The sequence below is a fragment of the Bubalus bubalis genome, chromosome 8 (assembly GCF_019923935.1).
Source record: "Bubalus bubalis isolate 160015118507 breed Murrah chromosome 8, NDDB_SH_1, whole genome shotgun sequence".
Lineage (NCBI taxonomy): Eukaryota > Metazoa > Chordata > Mammalia > Artiodactyla > Bovidae > Bubalus > Bubalus bubalis.
In genome coordinates, this window is record NC_059164.1 from 118,555,751 (window position 1) to 118,579,658 (window position 23,908).

A 23,908-nucleotide genomic window follows, 5' to 3' on the forward strand; every position below is an offset into this window, starting at 1 on the left:
ATTTTCCATACTCCTACAATGGATATATATTAGCATCTCATCTGAAAACAGACAACAGTATATATTAAAATACATACAATTTTGTGTGCACTCTTCATGATTTCTCTCAGTTTTGAGATTATGAGGGTTTTTCTTTTTCCTAAAAGAGTTTTCATATTTCCCCTATGTTCCTGAACCACAGACAAGAAGGCGGGCAACGCCGCTCGCGCTGCCCGGGGCCTGAGCTCCCGGGCGGGCCTCACCTCCTGGTAGAGTCCCCCGTCGCCGTCTCGCAGTCTGCTCTCTGTGGAAGACACAGCACAGGGTCACTGCACACTGGGGTGGATGCCAGGGTCCTACTGCGGCTTGAGGACCACCGCCCGACGCCCCCGACAGACCAGGGACGGCGCGCCCTCCGTAAGCACCATGGCACAGGGGTGGCCGCTGAGGGGCCGGGACACAAGGGCCAGGGAGCCACGGTGCTCCTTCACGTCCGCTCGGAGTGGGGAGAGCAGCCGGGCTGGGCAGAGAGCAGTCACAGGAGGGAAGCAGATTGCGGGCCCAGCCGCATCAGCTCGAGGCGCCTCCAGCTGCATTACTTCTCTGAGGTGGCTGCTTCTCCAAAGACACAGCAGCAGCTGGTGTGTGGTTCCTCCAGGCGGCCGCCCTCGAGACCCCCCAGCCCAGCACAGGGACCGTCGCCCGAGACCACCTCCTCCAGACAGCGACGGGCATCCTCTCCTGCACCAGCTGAGCCCGTCCCCCCACGAGAGGGGGGCCTGCACCCTCCCCAGCTCCTCCTGGGGCCCACTGTGTGCAGGGCACTGTCCAGGGGTCAGGGTCACTGCCTGACCCTGGGAACAGACCAGACGGGGAGACGAGCCTGCCAGGGTCAGCCCTCCACCCCCAAGGGCCGGGCTGCTGTCTGCGAGTGTGTGTGAGTGAGCGTGAGTGCAGGAGTCTGTGTGTGTATGTGCATGACCTGCCGGGTGTTTGTGTATGTGTGTGTGTGCTGGGGGTGAGTGAGAGAGTGTCTCTGTGTGCGTGTGTGAGTGTGTGTCTATGTGTGTATGTGTCTATATGTGTGTGAGTGTACCTGTGTATGAGTGTGTGATGTGGGTTGTGTGCGTGTGTGTGTGGTGGGTGAGTGTGAGTGTGTGACTGTATGTGGGTGAGTGTGTCTGTGCATGTGGGTGATGTGGGTTGTGTGACTGTGTACATGGTGGGGGGTAGCTGTAAGTGTGTGAGACTGTATGTGGGTGAGTTTGTGTGTGTGATATGGGTGGTGTGAGTGTGTGAGAAGGATGTGTGTGTGCTGCGGTGTGAGGGTCTCTGTGTTCTCGCTGGAGCCCCTCGGAGGCGGGTGTGAGCCTCACACAGACCCTTTCACTTGACCATTGGAGTAACTGACTCTAACTTTAACTCACAAACCCCACACAAAGCGCTTCCATCAGCCCTGCCCCTGCATGGAGGCGCCTCCCCTCCCTCACCAGAGCGCAGCCCACCCTCCAACACGCCTGCCCTGCAAGCTCAGCCTGTTAGGAGAGCGTCCAGAGGCAGAGTCACATGGACCAAAGTCGTCACTGCAGACCCATCTCCCAGCAGCAAGCAGGCAGCACCGTGCGGCAAGCCTGCGGCCGCATGCCCAGGTGCATGCGCATGTGAGCTCACCTGGCACGTGGTCTCTGTGCAGCGCGGCCCCTGCGCCGTTCGCCTCTGCTCCGCGTCCGCTGGCCCTCCCAGCCACGCCCCCACTCGGCACCGTGATTGCAAGGGCGTGGGCCACCTCGTCCACGTCCAGGGCACTCAGACCCTCCACGCCGGCCGGGCGCTTCCACAGGTCCTTCAGCAGTGTCTGAATACGAGCTTCTAAACAGACATGCAAAAGGGAGACACACGGAGGCAAGGGCTGCATTAGGATGAGGAGGCGAGGCTGGCGGAGGAGCAGGCGGGTGGACAATGCGCACAGCCATGGGGTGGGAGCAGGGACCCCCAAGCGGAAGTTCTGTGGGGACGGAGCAGGGCATGTGAAGCCTAGAGCTCCCTGGGCAGGCCGCCCGCAGACTGATGGGGAACAAGGGCCAGTGAGTCTGTGGGCAGACTGTGGGAAGGACTGGGATCAGCAGGACAGAGAGAACCCTGGTGCCTGGGCATGGCAGCGGGTAGCAGAGGTGAGAGAGGACCTGAGAGGGAGGGGCAGAGGAAGGGAAACCCCACACCCCCCCAGGACCAGCGACCAGTACCAACCCCGCACACCCCCAGGACCAGCACCAACCCCACACCCCCCCAGGACCAATGACCATCACCAACCCCACACACCCCCAGGACCAGCGACCAGCATCAGGTCCGAGGCTCCAGGAAGAGGAAGAAAGAGCAGCACACGGCCAGGCTTCCCCCAGAAAACCAGGTGGACGAGACGGTGCAGCCCCAGGGGCCAGGACACGCCCCTGTCCTGGAAGCAGGACACATGTGACGGGCGCACACTTACACAGGCGTAACTGTGACATGCGTGACGGGACACACACTTACACACGCGTAACTGTGACATGCGTGACGGGGCGCACACTTACACACGCGTAACTGTGACAGGCGTGACGGGACGCACACTTACACAGGCGTAACTGTGACACGCGTGAAGGGGCGCACACTTACACACGCGTAACTGTGACACGCGTGACGGGGTGCCCACTTACACACGCGTAACTGTGACACGCGTGACGGGGCGCCCACTTACACACGCGTAACTGTGACACGCGTGACGGGGCGCCCACTTACACACGCGTAACTGTGACAGGCGTGACGGGGCGCCCACTTACACACGCGTAACTGTGACAGGCGTGACGGGGCGCCCACTTACACACGCGTAACTGTGACAGGCGTGACGGGGCGCACACTTACACACGCGTAACTGTGACAGGCGTGACGGGGCGCACACTTACACACGCGTAACTGTGACAGGCGTGACGGGGCGCACACTTACACACGCGTAACTGTGACAGGCGTGACGGGGCGCACACTTACACACGCGTAACTGTGACAGGCGTGACGGGGCGCACACTTACACACGCGTAACTGTGACAGGCGTGACGGGGCGCACACTTACACACGCGTAACTGTGACACGCGTGACGGGGCGCACACTTACGCGTAATTGTGACACGCGTGACGGGGCGCACACTTACACACGCGTAACTGTGACAGGCGTGACGGGGCGCACACTTACACACGCGTAACTGTGACAGGCGTGACGGGGCGCACACTTACACACGCGTAACTGTGACACGCGTGACGGGCTGCACACTTACACACGCGTAACTGTGACATGCGTGATGGGACGCACACTTACACAGGCGTAACTGTGACACGTGACGGGATGCACACTCACACACACATAACTGTGACACGCGTGACGGGGCGCACACTTACACACACGTAACTGTGACAGGCGTGACGGGGCGCACTTACACACGCGTAACTGTGACACGCGTGACGGGCGCACACTTACACACGCGTAACTGTGACACGTGACGGGATGCACACTTACACACTGGGCCATTTATACGTGAGGGACGCATTTGAACCACTGAAAGGGAAGGTGTCTAAATTCAAAGTCTAGTTACCCAGCAAAAATATTCTTCAAACGCCAGAGTGGAAGAAAGACATTCATTTTCACATTATTGAAAAAGAGACTTAGGCCCCACCCCTCTGGGCCGCTGGCCCTTCTGACCGCCCCAGGCCAGGTCCCAGCAGCTGGGGCTGCCCTCTGCCCCAGAGCCCCGGCCTCACTCTCACCTGCCAGACCTGCACCCCCGAACCCTGCCCGCCTCACCCACTTCCTGCAAAACCACCGCTAGGCCCCGCCGCGGCTCCCTGCCTCCACCCCGCCAGCACCTGCCTCTAGGGAAGCCATCTTTCCATCAGAACCCTCTCCCGACCTGCTGGTCTCACCAGGCTGGGACAGTAATAAAGCCTGTGCTTCAAGACAGCTCCCCCTGCGGGGAAGTGAGCTGGACACCTTCCCGGGACTGCTGCCCCAGGGGCCACACCCCAGACCCTGGGGAGGCCCTGCCCCTGCGGCCCTACCTGCAGCCCCACAGACGCCCCCGAATGTTCAGGGACCAAACGCTGCTCAGAAATAACTTCCAGTGGTGAATGGGGGAGAACACCGCCCATCCCTCACAAACACTGTGAAACACAGAGAAGCACGCCTGGCACACAGCGGTGTGGGGGGCTCCAGGTGAGTACCACCCGCCCATCGCGCACGGAAGAGTCAGGAGTCCCGCTCTTCTGGACTGACGAGGGCCCGTGCTGTTTTGCAGACAAGAGAAAAACTAAGGCACAGTGAAAAGCGAGAACAACGCTCAGTGGTTTCTTAAGCCTCCTACCTCACAAACACTTCACCTTTCACTGTCTGGTCATAGCCAGGGTGAAGGGGGAGGAGACACATGGCCTGGGGTCAGAGGACAGGACAGGCCCTTCAGGCGCCATCCCCCCAGGGGCCAGAGCGCGCCGGACCCACCACGGCATCCTGGACACTGACCCCGGTGGGAAATGGATCAGTCCACGAACGAGAGGTCTTGACAAGTATTGGATCCAACGTGTGTTTCTGCTGGACGCAAACTTAATCAGGAAAGGCGGCTCGGGATGATGCTCTATTGCTGAGCCCCCGGGCTCACCAGGGATCTACTCCCAGTCAGCACAGGGTGGCGTCCATCCTAGTGAGGGTACAAAAGGCGGACCCCTGCCCCAACTGTGCCCGCAAGGACATCTCATGACCCAGTGACGCCCCCCGAGCCATGCTGATGGCCGGCCTCAAGGCGTCTAGAACAATTCCTTCTCAGATCTTCCTCTCCAGCCCCTCCCACCCGCAGCAGTCCCCAACCAGTTTGGCACCAAGGGCCAGTTTCATGCAGACAGTTTTTCCATGGATGGGGTGGGGGCATAGCTCAAGTGGTGATGTGAGTGACAGGGAGCGATGGGAAGCTGCAGATGGAGCTGGGCCCGCTGCCCGACGCTCCCCTCCTGCTGTGCGCCTGGCTCCTGATGGACTATGGGCCAGCACCCGTCCATGGCCCCACCTCCAGACCTGGAGCACGGCCGGGTGGGGTGACCATGTTAGAACCGTAATGAGAACGGAGCACAAGGGGTCAGGGTAACAGCTCAGAGCTTGGGCTGCAGCAAATTGGCCACGGACAAAACTCACTGAGGCGTCACGGTCTCAAGGCACGTCCGGCTGGCGGGCGGCAGTGTCCACTTCCCCTGCCTCCCTGGTGCCCGCCCCCGTGGAGGTGGCTGGGGTCTCAGCTCCCCTTGCAGCAGACTCTCCAGCCTTTCTGCCCACACGAATCCCTTCACTGGGCTCTCAGGCTGCCAGAGGCCAGGTCACAAGGGAGGCTTGTGAGCACGAGACCCAGGCCTCCGAGGGGCTCAAGCTAAACCGTGGTGCTCAGCAGGGCGCCCCCCCCCCCGCCCTGCCCTCTTCTCCTTCCCTCCTCGAATGCCTCTGTGCATTTTCTGTGCCCAGGGGTCTGTCAGGAAGCAGGAGCAAAGCAGTCAGCAAAGCCCCTGCTTCCACAGAGCGCTCACCCATCGTGGGAGAGACAAAGCAGATGAACACCAGCACACACACCGGGCGGTGACGTGCTGCGCGTGCCCAGTCGCTCAGCCATGCCCGACTCTGCGACCCCGTGGACTGCAGCCCGCCAGGCTCCTCCGTCCATGGGATTCTCCAGGCAAGAATACTAGAGTGGGTTGCCATGCCCTCCTCCAGGGGATCTTCCCAACCCAGGGATCCAACCCAGGTCTCCCGCACTGCAGGTGGATTTCTTTACCGTCTGAGCCACCAGGGAAGGGCCTGGTGCTGATGGGGCTATGGAAATGATAACCCAGAGTTGGAGGCCGGGGCAGTGGGAAGGGCAGATGCTCTGACAGGACTGTCAGAGAAAAGCTCACAGAGACCCAGAGAGTGGGTTCTGAGCCCAGGGACCGCCCAGAGGACACGCTCTGCAGGCAGAGGAGACGAGCGCAAAGCCCTGAGCAGTGGGGCTGGAAAGACGGAGGATGGCCAGAGGGTGACCCGGAGCAGTGGAGTGGCAGCGCGGGGGGCTCACAGGCTCTCAAACCACAACAAGCCCCGGGATTCTACTGAGCGGGATGAGAAGCCCCTGCTGGGTTTGAGCAGTGAGCCGTCAACTGATTTACAACATACGAGGCTTGAGACAGGGTAGACCAGGGCGGCCGCACGGGGCTCCTGCAGGAACCCAGCAGGATGGCGTGGGGCAGGCGGAGCTGCTGGGGGTCCGCGTGGGCTTCTGCGGCAGGGCTGGGTGCGCTGGACGTGGGCGCAGGGGTTGGCACCGAGCCCAGCAGACAGTGATTGACGGTGAGGCTGGAGCTTGTGAGGTCAGCTCCCAACATCTGGGAACCTGGGGCCCTCGACAGCCCCTCAAAGCATCCCACTGGGTGGTGGGATGTTTTATGCAATCCACGCAGGGCAAGTGAGGCCACAAACCCTAGAAGACCCACCACAGACGAGGGCCACGATCGTGTAAGGATACAGAGTGCCCTGCAGAGATCCCTCCAGTCTCTGGCCTGCCTGTGTAGACGAGGCAGGGATTCCCACTGGAAGGGGTTACAGAGAAAACGAAATCAAACGTGCAGACTGTCAACCATATCCAACAAGCAGAGTGAAGACGGAAGCTGTGCCCTCCTCCAACGGCCTGTCCTGATGTGTAATAGCTCGGGAAAGCCTCCCTAAGGTCACCACACGTCTTCCCTTTGACATCCCTCAGCTCTCGTCTCCTTATCTGGAGGGAAGCGCAGCATGAAAAAGCTCGTGTTCATTAAGTTAAAGACTAGCGAACGGGAGGGACTTTTCACGGGCCTCTGTGACTACAGTAAGAAACACCCACCTTCAAAGTGGAATAATAAAATAAATCGCTAACACTGTCTCTTCTCATGCAAAAGGGAGACTTTTCAGATCACAAGTGAAAAATAACCAGGAGACCCTTAGGTGGGCAGTGCGAGATGCTGAGCGGCTGGCCATTTAGGAGCAGAGTGATCAACGGGAGTTAGGGATCACCCACCAAGGGAGTGCCGCCACCCACGCTGAGTCAGCACAGAGGTGTCCGCTGTCAGCCTCTGACGATGAGCGGGGCGAGGAGACCCTCTTTAAAGAGTCCAGCCGGCCCCGTGGCCTGAGGAGGGACCGCAGCACAGTCAAACACCACACACATCAAAGCGGAACACTCTGTTCCGTCAGCCGCGCCATGTAATTCCGACACCCGGCCGGCTCATCATGACATTTTAAGTAGCTTTCAACGTGCCAAGTGGGCTCTAGCAGAGCAATTACATGAAATGTCAGGACATCAAATATGGGGGGCCTGGAGCAGGAGACCAGTGCCCTGCACAGCTGCCACGGCCTGACCCACGGGAAGCACACGTTTGAATAGGGCCCCCGACACACGCCGCAGCTCCAGAGAAGACGCAGCGGCGAGCAGCTGGCCTCACCACAAAGCCGCTGCCACAGAGGGTGCGACTCAGGCAGCCAGACCCTACTCCTAAGTGCCTCTGTCAGCCGTGTTCACGAGAGTACACCGTTCAGGCAGGTCCACACACACACGTCATCACCACCACCATCACCACGACCACCAGCTTCATCATCATCACCATCATCACCATCACCATGACCACCATCACCATGACCACCATCACCATGACCACCTTCATCCCCACCATTATCACCTAAGGACCATCACCTCCATAATCACCATCACTACCACCACCATCATCAGGAGGAATTTCCTGGGTTCCTTTTGTTTAGAAAGTATACAATTCATTTAATTGCTAGAGTCCATCTCTGGTATTTTGCAAAGGGTTTAGACAAATTCTGTGAGAGATTATTTTATCCTGACCTCACCTGGGCCTCCACCCAGGAGATTTGGGCATAATCGTCACACGTTGGCTTCCTATCTATTTTCACTGAAAGCACCACAAGTAAATTGTGTTTTCCTCCCAACCTGGGGCCTGTGGTGTCCCAGCCAGGTGGCACGCATCACTCAGGCTGAATGAAAACCCTGGCCCGCAGCTGGGATAAAGCGCCTAGCGCCCACACAGGCCATGGTGTCATACTCACAGACTGCAGGCACCAGCCTCTCTCTATTACACGTAATATTGAGTCACAGCACAAAAATCAAATCAGCTTTGGCTTTACTTAGGTGATTCACTTGGTGGTGGGGCTGGAAGTCTGAGTGTTGCTAAGGGATGGTTCATTTAGATCCACGTGAGGCTGAACCCTCAGTGGAGCATCCTAGACACGTGCTGGGGGGCAAATGCAGCCTGGAGCAGAAAACACCACGGGAAGGGCTGCCCGGGACCAGCCCCGGAAACCTGTCTGTCAGCTCAGTGGGCTGAGCGCACAAGGCACCTGGATCCCACTCACAGGATCTGCTCTGGGTGTGAGATCTGTGAACCCTCTCCGAGCGAAGGCTGGATGGCAGGCGGCCAGGCGTGCAGCTCCACACTGCACTTCTGTAGCTGAGAGCTGCATCTGGACCACAGCCGGTGTGCATACACCTCAGCTTTTACAGACAAAAAGTGGACGGGGCAGTTTTCATCACCTAAGGCTGCCCGGGGTTCATAAGCCTCGCCTGAATTTTCACCTAGAGTTGGAGGAAGAGCAAGCCCCGGCAGATGAGCTGGAGGGACTGGGGAAGGGAGGGGGGAGCAGCGGGCCACGCCCCGGGTGGGCTGGGGGTGGGGTGAGGCCTCACAAACACGCCCGGGTACCAGAGGGCACAGCAGCGCGCATGGCGCTGACCTGGGGCTCTCTGCACGTGGAGAACTCTAGGTCTCCCCGTAACCTTCACTACTTTCATGACTGGTTAAAAGCACAGCACACAGTCTTTGCAGGCTCCGGTTCCTGTGGCGAGCCCAGGACAGCGCCCAAGAGCAGCGCTCTGTGAGCTGCGTTCCCGGCTGCCGACCAGGGCTCCGTCCTGACAGCCCACACAGGCCTGGTGGCTGCACCCCACCCCACGCCCTGGCATGCGCCCTTCCCCAGGGTCCTACTGCACGCGGGGCTTTTAATGTTATGTGAATTCAAGCTTTTTCACAGGGGCAAGGTGTAAATAGTGAATAAACAAAGGAAGAGGGTCTCTTGTCCAAGTTTTTACCAAACGCCCATTCCCCACACACGTGAAGTCTGCGGTCAGACTGCTATATTTGGAGCAGGGATGGGTTCTCCCGAGCCATGACGGCCATGAATCGGACTCAGCCGTCCTGCATGAGGGTGTCTGCTCTGAGTCACCCATATCTCTCATCTGCACTTCAGCCCTCTGGGTGCCCAGCACAGCCACAGAGGAAGGGCACCCACTCACTGACCTTGAAGCACCTGCTGGAGGGACAAGACCACTTGGGCTGCATCCCAGGGACGGAGACACTGCGGGCGCCAGCGTGGAAATCTGCCACCTAAACCCTTAGCGCCGTGCCGAGAGTAGGGTCACCCTAGCACCTCCGGGGGTCTCAGCCAGTCAGGTGATAATGCTGCCCACCAGTGTCCCATCATAACCCTGACCCCAACGCAACACCCCTTGAGCCCTGGCTCTGGTGGCCAGTACGGCTGTACATCTGAGCCCCCAAGACACCGCTGACAAACAGCCGCTCCTTCAAGACTGGGGAGGTGGTTGATACAGCTAATAACACAGAGAAACAGACCAGAAAATGAAGAGACAGAGGCATATGTTCCAATGAAAAGAACAAGACAAAACCTCTGAAAAAGAACTCAAGGAAACAGAGAGAAGCAACTCGCCTGGAAGGGTGTGAAATAATAAAGATGCTCACTGAACTCAGGAGAACGGAGGAACACAACCAGGGATTGACAAAGGAATAGGAACTGTAAGAAAGTGCCAAACAGAAGCTATAACTGAACAGAAAGATCTGCTGGAAGGGTCCAACCACAGACTGGATGAGGCAGAACAGGAGTCAGCCGCTGGAGACAAGCAGTAGAGCTCACCCAGACAGAGCAGCAAAACGAAAGAGTGCCTAACACGTGAAGACACCCCAAAGGGCCTCTGGGACAACATCCAGTGAAATGATGTCTGCTTTATGAGGACTCCAGAAGGATACGAGACAGAGAGAAAGGGCCAGAAAAATTATTAGAAGAAATAGTGATAAAAACTTCCCCAATCTGGGGAAGGAAACAGATATCCAGGCTGTCTGCCAATTCAGGAGGCTCAGGAGATGTCAGTTCAATCCCTTGGTTGGGAAGATGCCCTGGAGTAGGAAATGGCAACCCACTCCAGGATTCTTGCCTGGAGAGTTCCATGGACAGATGAGCCTGGAGGGCCCCAGTCCATAGGATGGCAAAGAACTGGACATGATATGCAGGTCCTGGAAGCACACAGAATTCTGTAGAAGATGAACCCAAAGAGACACACCAACACATCAGTTCAGTTGCTAAGTCCTGTCTGACTCTTTGAGACCCCATGGACTACAGCACACCAGGCTTCCCTATCCATCACCAACTCCCAGAGCTTACTCAAACTCATGTCCATTGAGTCGGTGATGCCATTCAACCATCTCATCCTCTGTTGTCCCCTTCTCTTCCTGCTTTCAATCTTTCCCAGAATCAGAGTCTTTTCTAAGAAGTCAGTTCTTCGCATGAGGTGGCCAAAATATTGGAGCTTCAGCTACAGCATCAGTCTTTCCAATGAACACCCAGGGCTGATCTCCTTTAGGATGGACTGGTTGGATCTCCTCGAAGTCCAAGGGACTCTCAAGAGTCTTCTCCAACACCACAGTTCAAAAGCATCAATTCTTCTGTGCTCAGCTTTCTTCATAGTCCAACTCTCACATCCATACCTGACTACTGGAAAAACCATAGCCTTGACTAGATGGATCTTTGTTGGCAAAATAATGTCTTTGCTTTTTAATATGCTGTCTAGGTTGGTCATAGCTTTTCTTCCAAGGAGCAAGCATCTTTTTAATTTCATGGCTGCAGTCACCATCTGCAGTGATTTTGGAGTCCAAGAAAATAAAGTCTCTCACTGTTTCCATTGTTTCCCCATCTATTTGCCATTAAGTGATGGGACCAGATGCCACGATCTTAGTTTTTTGAATGTTGAGCTTTAAGCCAGCTTTTTCACTCTCCTCTTTCACTTTCATCAAGAGGCTCTTCAGTTCTTCTTCACTTTCTGCCATAAGGGTGGTGTCATCTGCATATCTGAAGTTACTGAAATTTCTGCTGGCAGTCTTGATTCTAGCTTGTGCTTCATCCAGCTGGGCATTTCTCACGATGTACTCTGCATATAAGTTAAATAAGCAGGGTGACAATATACAGCCTTGACGTACTCCTTTCCCAATTTGGAACCAGTCCATTGTTCCATCACCTCCACTAACACCAACACATATTATAACGAAAACAGTAAAAGTTAAGGATAATGAGAGAATCCTAAAAGCAGCAAGAGAAAAACAACTTGTTATTTGCAAGGGAACCCCCACGAGGCTGTCAGCAGGTTTTTTGGCAGAAACTTTGCAGGTCATAATGGAGTGGCATGACATGTTCAAAGTGCTGAGAGGAAACCACTTCCAACCAAGAATTCTCTAGTGGGCAGGGTTATCATTCCTTGTGCATAGGTCAGAAGAATTAACTTTGTTAAACTGTTCATACTACCCCAAGGGGTTTCCAAGGTGGCTTAGTGGTTAAAGAAGCTGCCTGCCAATGCAGGAGGCTCAGGAGATGTCAATTCAATCCCTGGGATGGGAAGATTCCCTGGAGGAGGAAATGGCAACCCACTCCAGGATTCTTGCCTAGAGAATTCCATGGACAGAGGAGCCTTGGGCCCCACTCCACAGGGTTGCCAAGAATTGGACACGACTGACCACTCATGCAGGCACAGTTATAAAACAGCGTGGTATTGGCACAAAAGCAGACACACAGATTAATGGGACAAAACCGAGAGCTTGTACGGTCAATTAATCCACAATAAAGGAGCTAAAAATATATAATGGAGAAAAGACAGCCTCTTCAGTAAATGGTGTCAGGAAAACCCAACAGCCACATGTAAAAGAGTGAAACTATGCCTCAACCTTACACCACACACAGAAATTAACTTCAAATGTACTAAAGACTTGAATGTAAGACCTGAAAGCCTGAAAGTCCTAGAAGAAAACATACACAGTAACTTCATGACATCCTAGAGATCTTTTCGTAGATATGACACCAAAGGCAAGGGAAACAAACGCAGAAAGCTAAACAAATGGAACAATGTCAAACAGAAAAGCTTCTACACAACGAAGAGTCAGTCAGCTCAGTCTCTCAGTCGTGTCCGACTCTTTGCGACCCCATGAGTCGCAGCACACCAGGCCTCCCTGTCCATCACCAACTCCCGGAGTTCACTCAGACTCACATCCATCGAGTCAGTGATGCCATTCAGCCATCTCATCCTCTGTCGTCCCCTTCTCCTCCTGCCCCCAATCCCTCCCAGCATCAGAGTCTTTTCCAATGAGTCAACTCTTCGCATGAGGTGGCCAAAGTACTGGAGTTTCAGCTTTAGCAGCATTCCTTCCCAAGAAATCCCAGGGCTGATCTCCTTTAGAATGGACTGGTTGGATCTCCTTGCAGTCCAAGGGACTCTCAAGAGTCTTCTCCAACACCACAGTTGAAAAGCATCAGTTCTTTGGGGTTCAGCTTTCTTCACAGTCCAACTCTCACATCCATACATGACCACAGGAAAAACCATAGCCTTGACTAGACGAATCTTTGTTGGCAAAGTAATATCTCTGCTTTTTAATATGCTGTCTAGATTGGTCATAGCTTTTCTTCCAAAGAGTAACTGTCTTTTAATTTCATGGCTGCAATCACCATCTGCAGTGATTTTGGAGCCTAGAAAAATAACGTCTGACACTGTTTCCCCATCTATTTCCCATGCAGTGATGGGATCAGATGCCATGATCTTCGTTGTCTGAATGTTGAGCTTTAAACCAACTTTTTCACTCTCCTCTTTCACTTTCATCAAGAGGCTTTTTAGTTCCTCTTCACTTTCTGCCATAAGGGTGGTATCATCTGCATAACTGAGGTTACTGATATTTCTCCTGGCAATCTTAATTCCAGCTTGTACTTCTTCCAGCCCAGTGTTTCTCATGATGTACTCTGCATATAATTTAAATAAGCAGGGTGACAATATACAGCCTTGACAGACTCCTTTTCCTATTTGGAATCAGGATGTTGTTCCATGTCCAGTTCTAACTGTTGCTTCCTGACCTGCATACAGATTTCTCAAGAGGCAGGTCAGGTGGTCTGGTATTCCCATCTCTTTCAGAATTTTCCACAGTTTATTGTGATCCACACAGTCAAAGGCTTTGGCATAGTCAATAAAGCAGAAATAGATGTTTTTCTGGAACTCTCTTTCTTTTTCCAAGATCCAGCGAATGTTGGCAATTTGATCTCTGGTTCCTCTGCCTTTTCTAAAACCAGCTTGAACATCTGGAAGTTCACGGTTCACGTATTGCTGAAGCCTGGCTTGGAGAATTTTGAGCATTACTTTACTAGAATGTGAGATGAATGCAATTGTGCGGTAGTTTGAGCATTCTTTGGCATTGCCTTTCTTTGAGATCAGAATGAAAACTGCCCTTTTCCAGTCCTGTGGCCACTGCTGAGTTTTCCAAATTTGCTGGCATATTGAGTGCAGCACTTTCACAGCATCATCTTCCAGGATTTGAAATAGCTCAACTGGAATTCCATCACCTCCACTAGCTTTGTTCGTAGTGATGCTTTCTAAGGCCCACTTGACTTCACATTCCAGGATGTCTGGCTCTAGGTGAGTGATCACACCATTGTGATTATCTGGGTGGTGAAGATCTTTTTTGTACAGTTCTGTGTTGCCATGTCTTCTTAATATCTTCTGCTTCTGTCAGGTCCATACCATTTCTGTCCTTTATCAAGCCCATCTTTGCATGAAATGTTCCCTTTGTATCTCTAATTTTCTTGAAGAGATCCCTAGTCTTTCCCATTCTGTTGTTTTCCTCTATTTCTTTGCATTGATCACTGAGGAAGGCTTTCTTATCTCTCCTTGCTATTCTTTGGAACTCTGCATTCAGATGCTTATATCTTTCCTTTTCTCCTTTGCTTTTCACTTCTCTTCTTTTCACAGCTATTTGTAAGGCCTCCTCAGACAGCCATTTTGGTTTTTTGCATTTCTTTTCCACAGGGATGGTCTTGATCCCTGTCTCTGTACAGTGTCACGAACCACAATCCATAGTTCATCAGGCACTCTATCTATCAGATCTAGTCCCTTAAATCTATTTCTCACTTCCACTGCATAATCATAAGGGATTTGATTTAGGTCATTCCTGAAAGGTCTAGTGGTTTTCCCTACTTTCTTCAATATCAGTCTGAATTTGGCAATAAGGGGTTCATGATCTGAGCCACAGTCAGCTCCCGGTCTTGTTTTTGCTGACTGTATAGAGCTTCTCCATCTTTGGTTGCAAAGAATATAATCAATCTGATTTCGGTGTTGACCATCTGGTGATGTTCACGTGTAGTCTTCTCTTGTGTTGTTGAAACAGAGTGTGTGCTATGACCAGTGCGTTCTCTTGGTAAAACTCTATTAGTCTTTGCCCTGCTTCATTCCATACTCCAAGGCCAAATTTGCCTGTTACTCCAGGTGTTTCTTGACTTCCTACTTTTGCATTCCAGTCCCCTATAATGAAAAGGACATCTTTTTTGGGTGTTAGTTCTAAAAGGTCTTACAGGTCTTCATAGAACCTTCAACTTCAGCTTCTTCAGCATTACTGGTTGGGGCATAGACTTGGATTACCGTGATATTGAATGGTTTGCCTTGGAAACGAACAGAGATCATTCTGCCGTTTTTGAGATTGCATCCAAGAACTGCATTTCGGAGTCTTTTGTTGACCATCATGGCTACTCCATTTCTTCTAAGGGATTCCTGCCCACAGTAGTAGATATAATGGTCACCTGAGTTAAATTCACCCATTCCAGCCCATTTTAGTTCGCTGATTCCTAGAAAAAAAGAAAGCTTCTACAGAACAAAGAATACCATTATGAAAATCCGAATGCACCCTCCTGAAAGGGAAAAGAGATCTTAAAAGCATATAACAAAAAGGGTTTAATCCCCCAAATATAAAGAGAACTAATACACTCAACAACGAGAACAAGAAACGCCAAACATCCTGAATTTTAAAAATGGGTTGAGGATCTCTAGAGTCATTTTTCCACGGAAGATGTACAGAGACGCTCGGCATCACTAATCATTGGAGAAAAGAAAATCAAAAGCACGCTGCGCTATCACCTCCTGCCTGTCAGAGCAGCTGTTGTTGAAAAGAAAGAAACATAAACGCTGAACAGAATGTGGAGAACAGGAAATGCTCGTGGCCACTGGTGGAAACGCAGCCAGTGCCGCCGCTTTAGTGAAGAGCATGGAGGCGCCTCAAGAAACTAAGGAAAAAGCACCGTATAATCCAGCAATCCCACGCCTGGGTATTCATCCCAAAGCAAGCAAAAACACTAATTCAAAAAATATGTATAACATGCAGCCCATGTTCAGCATTGTTTACTATAGCTGAGATATGGAAGCAACCAAAGTGTCTATCAATAGATGAATGGATAAAGATAAGGTGGGGTGTGTGTCACACCACATCTTTATCCATTATTTATATAATGGAATACTACGCAGTCACGAAAAAGAATGGAATTCTGCCATTTGCCGCAACATGGATGGACCTAGAGGGTATTAAGGTAGTAAAATAAGTCAGGCGGTAAAAGACAAAAACCATAGGATTTCACTCATATGTGGAATCCAAAACAAACGAAATCAAACAGAAGCTCATAGATACAAAGAACAGATCAGTGCCTACCAGAGAAAAGCGGTGGGGGGCCCGAGATGAGTGCAGAGGTGAGCTGCATGGGGAGGGGTGTAATCGGGCCTCTGGTGGCGATCACTCTGCAGTGCACACAGGTTTCCTACTAAAATGTTGTGCACCTGAAACTTTCAGATATTTTAAAAAAATGATGGAAGGGGAGAAAGGAGGGAGGAGGAAGCTTCTGCAGTTTAAAAGGGGCTTAACAGGTACCTCCACCTATTCAGTGAGCCTTCTTCAGATCCGACTTCAAAGAACCAACTGTAAAGAAAATTTTCAACTGAAAAATTTAAGCATGGATTAGCTGTTTGGTGATATGAAGACATCAGCATCAACTCTAGCACGTGATACAGCTACTCGGTGAGGTCTATTCGAGAGCCGCATCTTTGGGCAATGCAGTGCCGTGCGTGACAGATGAAATCTGACGGGGGCGTGCAGGGGAGCGGGGGAGGGTCACAGAAGCAACGAGAGGAGCCAGGAGCTGCTTGTCGGAGCCCAGCGAGGCGTGTGTGAGCATCCGTCCTACAAGGCTCTCTGCTTGTTCCATGACTGACATCTTACATGACTCCCTTTAAAGCACACGGTGCAGCCGGGAAGACAACATATATAAAAAGATAACCGACACTGCAGCTTAGCACAGGAAAAACCACAACCCAAAGATGCCAGTAGTAAGGGTCACGGGAGAGAGGAGAAGCATCTCCGGCAGGTGTTCCGGAAGCCCCGCACCTAGGGGTGTGCGGAGCGAGGAGGGGCCAGTGATGGGGGGTGGAGCCGACCCCGGGGCGGGGGGCACCACAGACACACGGAGCCGGCCACCTGCCGCCTGAGACGGTATTTTTGTCTTCCCGGTTCCAACATCCGGGGCAGAGGCAGTCGACAAACGGGGCTTGTGGTAAGCTGGGGGCGATGAGGAAGGAGCCAGAGAAGGGGCGCTCAGACTTTATACGCGTAGGCGGGGTGGGCACACGCGGCAGGGGCGTTGGCGTCAGCACCATGGAGAGGGGCAGGGGTCCACACACAAGCCTCTGCCTGCCCATCGCGGGCCGGGCTGGCCGTCGGCAGCGTGTGGACAGTGGTGATGGGTGCTGAGCGGGGCCAGATCAGGAAGCACAGTGCTGGGGAATGACGGGCAGCGGGAGGCGTCAAGGCCAGTGAGAGGGGTTCCCAGGGAGCCTGCGGTTTAGAGCGGGCACAGCCCAGGGGAGGGGAACGTGGGGAGCAAAGGAGCCGCTCCCCGCAGGCCACCCGCAGGGGCCACCTGAGCCCAGTGTGCCTTCTTCCCCGAGACAGGAGTGGCCGATAACCACCTACCCTTGCCCACTGTCACAGCTCTGCACCCCCTCCAGCTGCAGCCCCACAGCGGCCGCCTGGACAAAGTGGGGCTGAGGAGACAGCCACCAGCTGAAGGGCACAACGTGGGCAACAGGGGACTCACAGTGGCTTCAATGACGCCTCTGCTCACAGGGGGAGCGCTAACCCGAACAGGTTCGCAGTCCATGTTTTTTTTAATCTGCTACCTGCTTGATGTTATGATTTGCATATCTTCAAAGGAGAAGTCAGACTTGATCGCAATCTCACTTTACATTTTACGGTCTCAGGGAAAGGCTGCTAGAAGAGATGAGGGCCCCGGGCGTTGTAGAGACCAGGCCAGGCCAGCGGTCATCCGTCCCCCAGGGATGACCACTGCGGGGCTGATTCACACCAGGGTGCTGGGGTGTGGCTTGGGCGTCGGTCACTTCACAGGCCCAAGTTCCCTCCAGCAACTGGGACAGCACTCATTTTAGGCTGGGGTCTCCTGGGGACCCGTGATACCCACAGAGTAAGCAGCTGAGCGTGAGCTTGCCCACGGGAGTGGGGAGGCGTGAGAAACAGTGACGCCCCTTCATAGTCAACCCTGCAGACACCACGTGGGGCCGATGGGCCTGTGACCCTCCCCCCAGCATCTTCATCAACAAGGCCAGGGAACAGTGAGGCTGCCAGGGTAGGAGACCTAACACTGAGCCCCCTGAGTCTGACGCCCCTTCCCCACAGGACCAGCCTGGCCACCTCCCCACACCCCGCCCCTCTCTAAGGGGGAGCCTCGGGAAGGGGAAGAGACCCTCGAAGGTCCAGCCTAGGCAGGTGCCAGAGAAAGACTGGAGCCCCCGAAAAGGCGCAGGATGCTTACCATCGTCTGTGACCGGGGCGTCCCTGGGGTCCGCAGGCGAAGGCCATCTCTGGGGGTCCGCCGGCGCCGACAGGACCCGAGGCGCTCTCCAAGGCGCGCGCACAAGGCCGCGGGGCGCGGGGTCGCTGTCCCTGGCGGGCGCGGGGGCCTTTCGGGCCGCGTAGGCGCCCAGCGCAGCCACCAGACGCTGCCTGTCCACCCCGCCGGCCACTTTGGGGCTGAGCTCGTCCGGCGGGAGCCGGCGGAGCGTGCGCAGGGGGCGGCCCCCTGCGAGGTCCGCGCGCGCCGCGGGAGCGTAGGTCAGAGCGGACGTCTGGGCCACGAAGGTCAGCACGCTGTCGGCCAGGGGGTCCTCACCCTGCAGGGGCGGGGGACAAACAGCGGGTGAGCGCCCATCGCCAGCCACGCCCCGAAGTGGCCCCGGGTCTGGGCCGCAGGCACGTCCCAGAACCCCAAGCGCGCCCAGGTTCGCCTCCACCGATGGGCGGGCGCGTCCGCGGTCCTCCCGCAGTCTTTCCACAGCAGCTTTACTGAAGCGCAGCCCTCGAGCCGCGATCCTCGACCCATCTGTGTGCTCAGCGCCTCCACCGAGCGGCGCGGACACCACCTGTCTGCCGCCCGGACACCTGCACCCCTTCCCGGCTCCCCTCCCGCAGGCAGCGGCTCATCCGCGTCCTGCGTCCTTCTCCCGCGTATGCTTTTCCGACGCTTCCTGTAGGGCAGCCCCGCGCAGCCTTTGGTGTCTGCTTCTTGCAAGGAGCGGGCTTCCCTTGTAGCTCAGCTGGTAAAGAATCCGCCTGCAACGCGGGAGACCTGGGTTCCATTCCTGGGTTGGGAAGATCCCCTGGAGAAGGCAAAGGCTACCCATTCCAGTATTCCGGCCTGGAGAATTCCATAGGCTGTGTAGTCCGTGAGGTCGCAAAGAGTCCCACACGACTGAGCAACTGTCACTTTGCCTCCCTTCTCGCCCCAAGCATGCCCACCCCAGGCGCGCCAGCAGGCAGCGGTAGGTGCCGCGCTCCCTGGTACCCCTGAACTCTGCTCTAAGGACAGAGAACGCGCTTGCGTTTTCATTCATCAGCTGGGGAACCTTCGGGTTCTTTCCGCTTTGGGGCCGATGTGAGGAACGCTGCTGTGAACAGCCGTGTACAAGCCTGCGTGTGAACGTGGGTTCTTCCTCCTGGCTGACCGGTGGGTGGCCCTGCGCTAACTGTGCAGGAGCCGCGGACCGCGTCCCCGCCTGCGGGGCAGTGAGCACTGTCTGCCTTCGGCCGCCCTGCGCGGTGAGGAGGTTCCTGCCGGTCGGGTCTGCGTTTCCCGCCGCGGAACGACGCCGACCCCTTCTCCCGCGCTGTGTGTTCGGTGGGGAAGGTCCGCCTAGGCCTCTCCCTGCCCCGGGGGTTTGCTGTGGCTCCGCAGAGGGGCTCCCCAGGGCTGCACCCCGTGTCTGACGTCAGTTTCTCTGCAGCTTCCTTCTTCGCTGGTCACTGAAACCCCTTTTGAATCTGATCCTTTTGACAGTGTTGTCCAACCGGCGACGCTGCCGGGGCGCCTGGTTTCACACACAGCTTGGATCCAGGCCTTTCCCTGGCCTCCCCTGCCTTCCCTCCTCACTCAGGACACTCTCCCAGGAGCATGTGGTCTCGTTACATTCTGATTTGCCCACAGAACAAGGCCCAGTTTCCTCACCTCGAGGGCAGCTGTACAAACGTTAGAAGTCTCAGTGTCCTGCCTCTGACACGTCATCAAAATTTCATGGACAAACAGTAATTTCCCACTAGGGTCTGACTCGGCGCGGCTTTCACCGTGCGCTCCGGGTGGGGTGCAGAGCCGCAAGCTCTCAGAATCTCGGGCTTCCCGTTCTCCACGTGCCCCTCCCTCGGGGCACAGTATTGGGCCAGGGGTACATGCCTGGGGACCCAGCTAAGACATGCAGCCACCACTGAACCTACGACGGTAGTTCAGACTCCCAAGGCTGCTGTCTGTTTCTACCGATGACACGGGGGCTCAGCCCACAGCACAGATCTGGGGGCAGCGAGCCTGGACCCGGAACCGCTGGTGCTCTGCGAGCTGCTCTCCTTTCTCACGCAGGAAGCTCAGCCAATCACTTGACGTTTTGACAGTTGGTTTTCCTCTGTTACAGGAGATTGACCACTATCTGTCACATTGCGTTTATTTCTAAAATGATGTAACTGTGCTGTGCTTAGTCACTCAGTCGTGTCCGACTCTTTGCGAGTCCATGGACTGCAGCCCACCAGGCTCCTCTGTCCATGGGGATTCACCAGACAAGAATACTGGAGTGGGCTGCCCTTCTCCAGGGGCTCTTCCCGACTCGGACCGAGCCCAGGGCTCCCCCACTGCAGGTGGATTCTTTACCAGCTGAGCCGCCAGGGATGTAACTGTACTTGTCATCAAAATGCTTAACTCCATCCAGGTGCTGGCTGAAGTCAACTGCTTTTCCTTTAGAGGAAGAAAAGATTCACAAGGGCGAGAAGGAGGGGAGGAGACAAGACGCCTCCACAGCAAACAGCCGTCTAGCACTCCTGCACAAACGGCCCAAGGCTCAATCTCAAGTTCAGCTAAACTCCCGCTGAGCGGGCTGCCTCGGAACGCCTGGGGTCCCAGCGTGGGGCTGGACAGCCTCTGAGAGGCTCATCAACCTGCCAGAAGCACCGGCTCTCTATGTGCGAAGGCAGCTTCTGCTCGAAGGGCCTTCTGTTACGGTCGGTGGAGAGGCGGGTGGAGGCCCCGCGGGCCCTCCAGGTGAGTGACCATCAAGCCAGTGAGCTCCGGGACCGACCGCGATGAACAGCCTGTGGGGTCCTGTGTGCTCTGAGCCAAGTTAAGGTGAAGAGGGAGAGAGGGTTTTAGCAGGCAGACTGAAATAATAGAAACGCCGGCTCTCCCAAGTCACACCGGGTCCTGTGAGGGACAGTGGGGGCCCTGGTGTCGGGGACCGTGCACCCCGCGGCCGGGTGCCCAGGCCAGCACGGGCCGGGGGCAGGGAGTGTCCTCACGGTCACCCCCCGCCTGCGGCTTCACATCCTGACTGAGCGAGCGCGCGGAGGGCGCTGGCCCCTGGCTCGGGATCCCGCTTCTGCTCTCAGTGGCCTTTGCCCTAATGGGTCGTCTAACTCAAGTGCAGTGGGGGTGGCCGTGGCACCCAGCACAGACGTGGAGGGGCTCCCGCTTCCTCACGGCTAGCCCCCGGCCCGCTCACACCAGTCATGTCGCTCTCTTTACCATCTCACACCTGTGCCTCCTGTAAGACTCGGGGACCCGGGCACAAGCCCTGGGGCAGCGATCTGGTGGACTCTGTGCACTCGCACCTCTGAGTCAATAAGATTCTGGGACAGTTCTCAAAGCCCTGTTTTGAAGGTGTTTTAAACTTCAATTCAACAGACCTATGACCTCAGGTTTCCTAAGATAACACTGAGTAATCGTTAAGACAGCAGCTGCCCAAATCAGGAGATCAGCAACTGAGAAGCAGGAGAACTCGCCAGGCTCCAGCCACCACCAGCAGCGCGACCAGCAGCCACCACGGCTGCTGTGTGCCGAGCTCTGGACCACGTTCTACATTCTGGGCTGGGGGGCGGTGGGGGGTAGAACGCCTCAAACATGGGCCCGTCTTCAAACAGCTTGCCGACTGAAATGGAGTCAAGTCACAGACTTGGTCGTGGAAAGAGTATCAGAGAGGTTTGGTGACAGGCAGTTTGGAAGGCAGTAGTCATCCTGAGCTGGGAAAACCACGGCCGCTTCCTGGAGCCACAGTCCGCGTCGCTTCCCTGCCTGGACGTCTCCCCTTGCCCCGAGCCGTGCTGGGGCCGGGGTCCTGGAGCCGAACGTCGGGCTCCTTCCTCCCATGGAAGTCCGCCGGCCCCAGTCCCAGATCACTCAATTACGAGTTCAGCCTGCCAGAGCCTGCAGGCTCTCGGGTGCCACATGCCAGCCGACGCTGAGTGAAGGAGATTTTCGTGTATACACTGGTCACTCACGCTTGTCAGATATTCTCTTGTGCCAAGCATCCAAAACAAATTAGGAAGCCCAAACTGGGCCATCTTTTGACCACATAACAAACCATTCCTCCAGTCTGTCTCACAGCCTGAAGGCAGCATTGACAAGCATGCTGATCAAGACACATTTGCTGCGGGCGTGACGAAGCAAGGAGCGCTGGGGCTGTCCACAGGCTGCCTAACGAGGGGGCCCACGGTGCCACCGGCGGCGGCAAGGTCTGGGGGCTGGAGGGGGCCGCAGGACCCCCACTTCCAGAGCATTAACCAGGCGCCCGCACTGCCTTCTTGCGCTCAGGCCATAGAGGGCAATGCTGGCCAGTTGCTCCTGGTCTCTCAGCACAGTGGAGGGCTGGCAACGCCCCACACTTCAGGCTCCAGCTGCCCTGCCCACTGCCCGCGCTGGTGGCCTGCAGATGTTATTCCTACTGACAGCGCTGTGACCAGGGCAGGCGTTCCTCCATCCGGAGCCTCACGCTGGCCCCTCTCTGACCATGGCAGCGCTGTGACCAGGGCAGGCGTCCTCCGTCCGGAGCCTCACGCTGGCCCCTCTGTGACCACGGTGCCTGTGCTGTCTCTGCTATCAGCTTCTAGAGCTCACGAAATCTGAGGTTGAAGGGGTATTAAGTTCCAAACCACAGGGGTGACGATTTCCGCAGGAGGCTTACAGCAATGCGAAGCCTGGGTGTTCAGTTCCGAACCTCTGCCCATGGTGTCACATTAAGTAGCTTGGAACTGGTCTCGAAGACCACTTATGACAGGAAGCGTGTGTGGTGTCCCCCCGACCCCGGCCCTCCCTCACCTCTGCTCCAGCACACCCTCCTCCCGCTCCGGCCTCCACAGCTGCACCCACGGCCTCACGCCTGTGGTCAGAAGGCCCAGGGGATGCTCCGAAGCAGGCAGCCGCCGCCTCCTGTGCGCCCGGGTCAGCCCGAGGCGGGTGGCAGGCATGCTGTCTGCAGGGTCCGCCCGGAGGACTCGGGATGACGGTCACAGCATGGGTGGCATTTTCCAAGTGCCAGGGCCAGGCCGGGCTTTGACTTGACGTGTTTCCCTTCTTTCTGACCTTCTCAGCCACCCTTGTGTAGAGACACAGTTCAGTTCAGTCGCTCACTCGTGTCCAATTCTCTGTGACCCCATGAATCACAGCACGCCAGGCCTCCCTGTCCATCAACAACTCACCCAGTTCACTCAGACTCACGTCCATCGAGTCAGTGATGCCATCCAGCCATCTCATCCTCTGTCGTCCCCTTCTCCTCCTGCCCCCAATCCCTCCCAGCATCAGAGCGTCTTCCAATGAGTCAGCTCTTCGCATGAGGTGGCCAAAGTACTGGAGTTTCAGCTTTAGCAGCATTCCTTCCAAAGAAATCCCAGGACTGATCTCCTTCAGAATGGACTGGTTGGATCTCCTTGCAGTCCAAGGGACTCTTAAGAGTCTTCTCCAACACCACAGTTCAAAAGCATCAATTCTTTGGCGCTCAGCCTTCTTCACAGTCCAACTCTCACATCCATACATGACCACAGGAAAAACCATAGCCTTGACTAGACAGACCTTAGAGACACCACTACCCTCATTTCCTGGATTAGGAGACAAGCTCTCCGGGGAGGAGGGGCCCAGCTGGGATTCGGCCCCAGGCCTGGCTTCAGGCAGAGCCCCAGGGAAGCGGCCCGACCAGCAAGCTGCCTGCTGGAAAATGCAGAACTGCGCTCAGCTGGGTCTGGAGGAGGCAACTTGGGGACCTCGCTTTGGCTTAAAAAATAAACATGTGAAAGCTGAACAACAGCTCCAGGCCCGAGTTCCTGTGCTTCCCACCTAATTGCAGTTTTCCTCCGAGGTTTGTGCTCTGGCCATCACATATTTTCGTTCCACATAAGCT

At 55.5% G+C, this 23,908-nt stretch overlaps 1 protein-coding gene across 1 annotated transcript in view; it reads right to left on the reverse strand.

Moving 5' to 3' along the window:
- Positions 1–23,908, reverse strand: part of PTPRN2 (protein tyrosine phosphatase receptor type N2) — a 611,408-nt gene that overhangs the window by 374,607 nt on the left and 212,893 nt on the right. The window contains exons 6-8 of the mRNA XM_025291953.3: positions 18,022–18,379; positions 1,651–1,848; positions 243–283 (exon numbers count right to left, since the gene is read on the reverse strand). Coding sequence (XP_025147738.2) covers positions 243–283; positions 1,651–1,848; positions 18,022–18,379 — 597 coding nt within the window. The remainder of the gene's footprint in view (positions 1–242; positions 284–1,650; positions 1,849–18,021; positions 18,380–23,908) is intronic.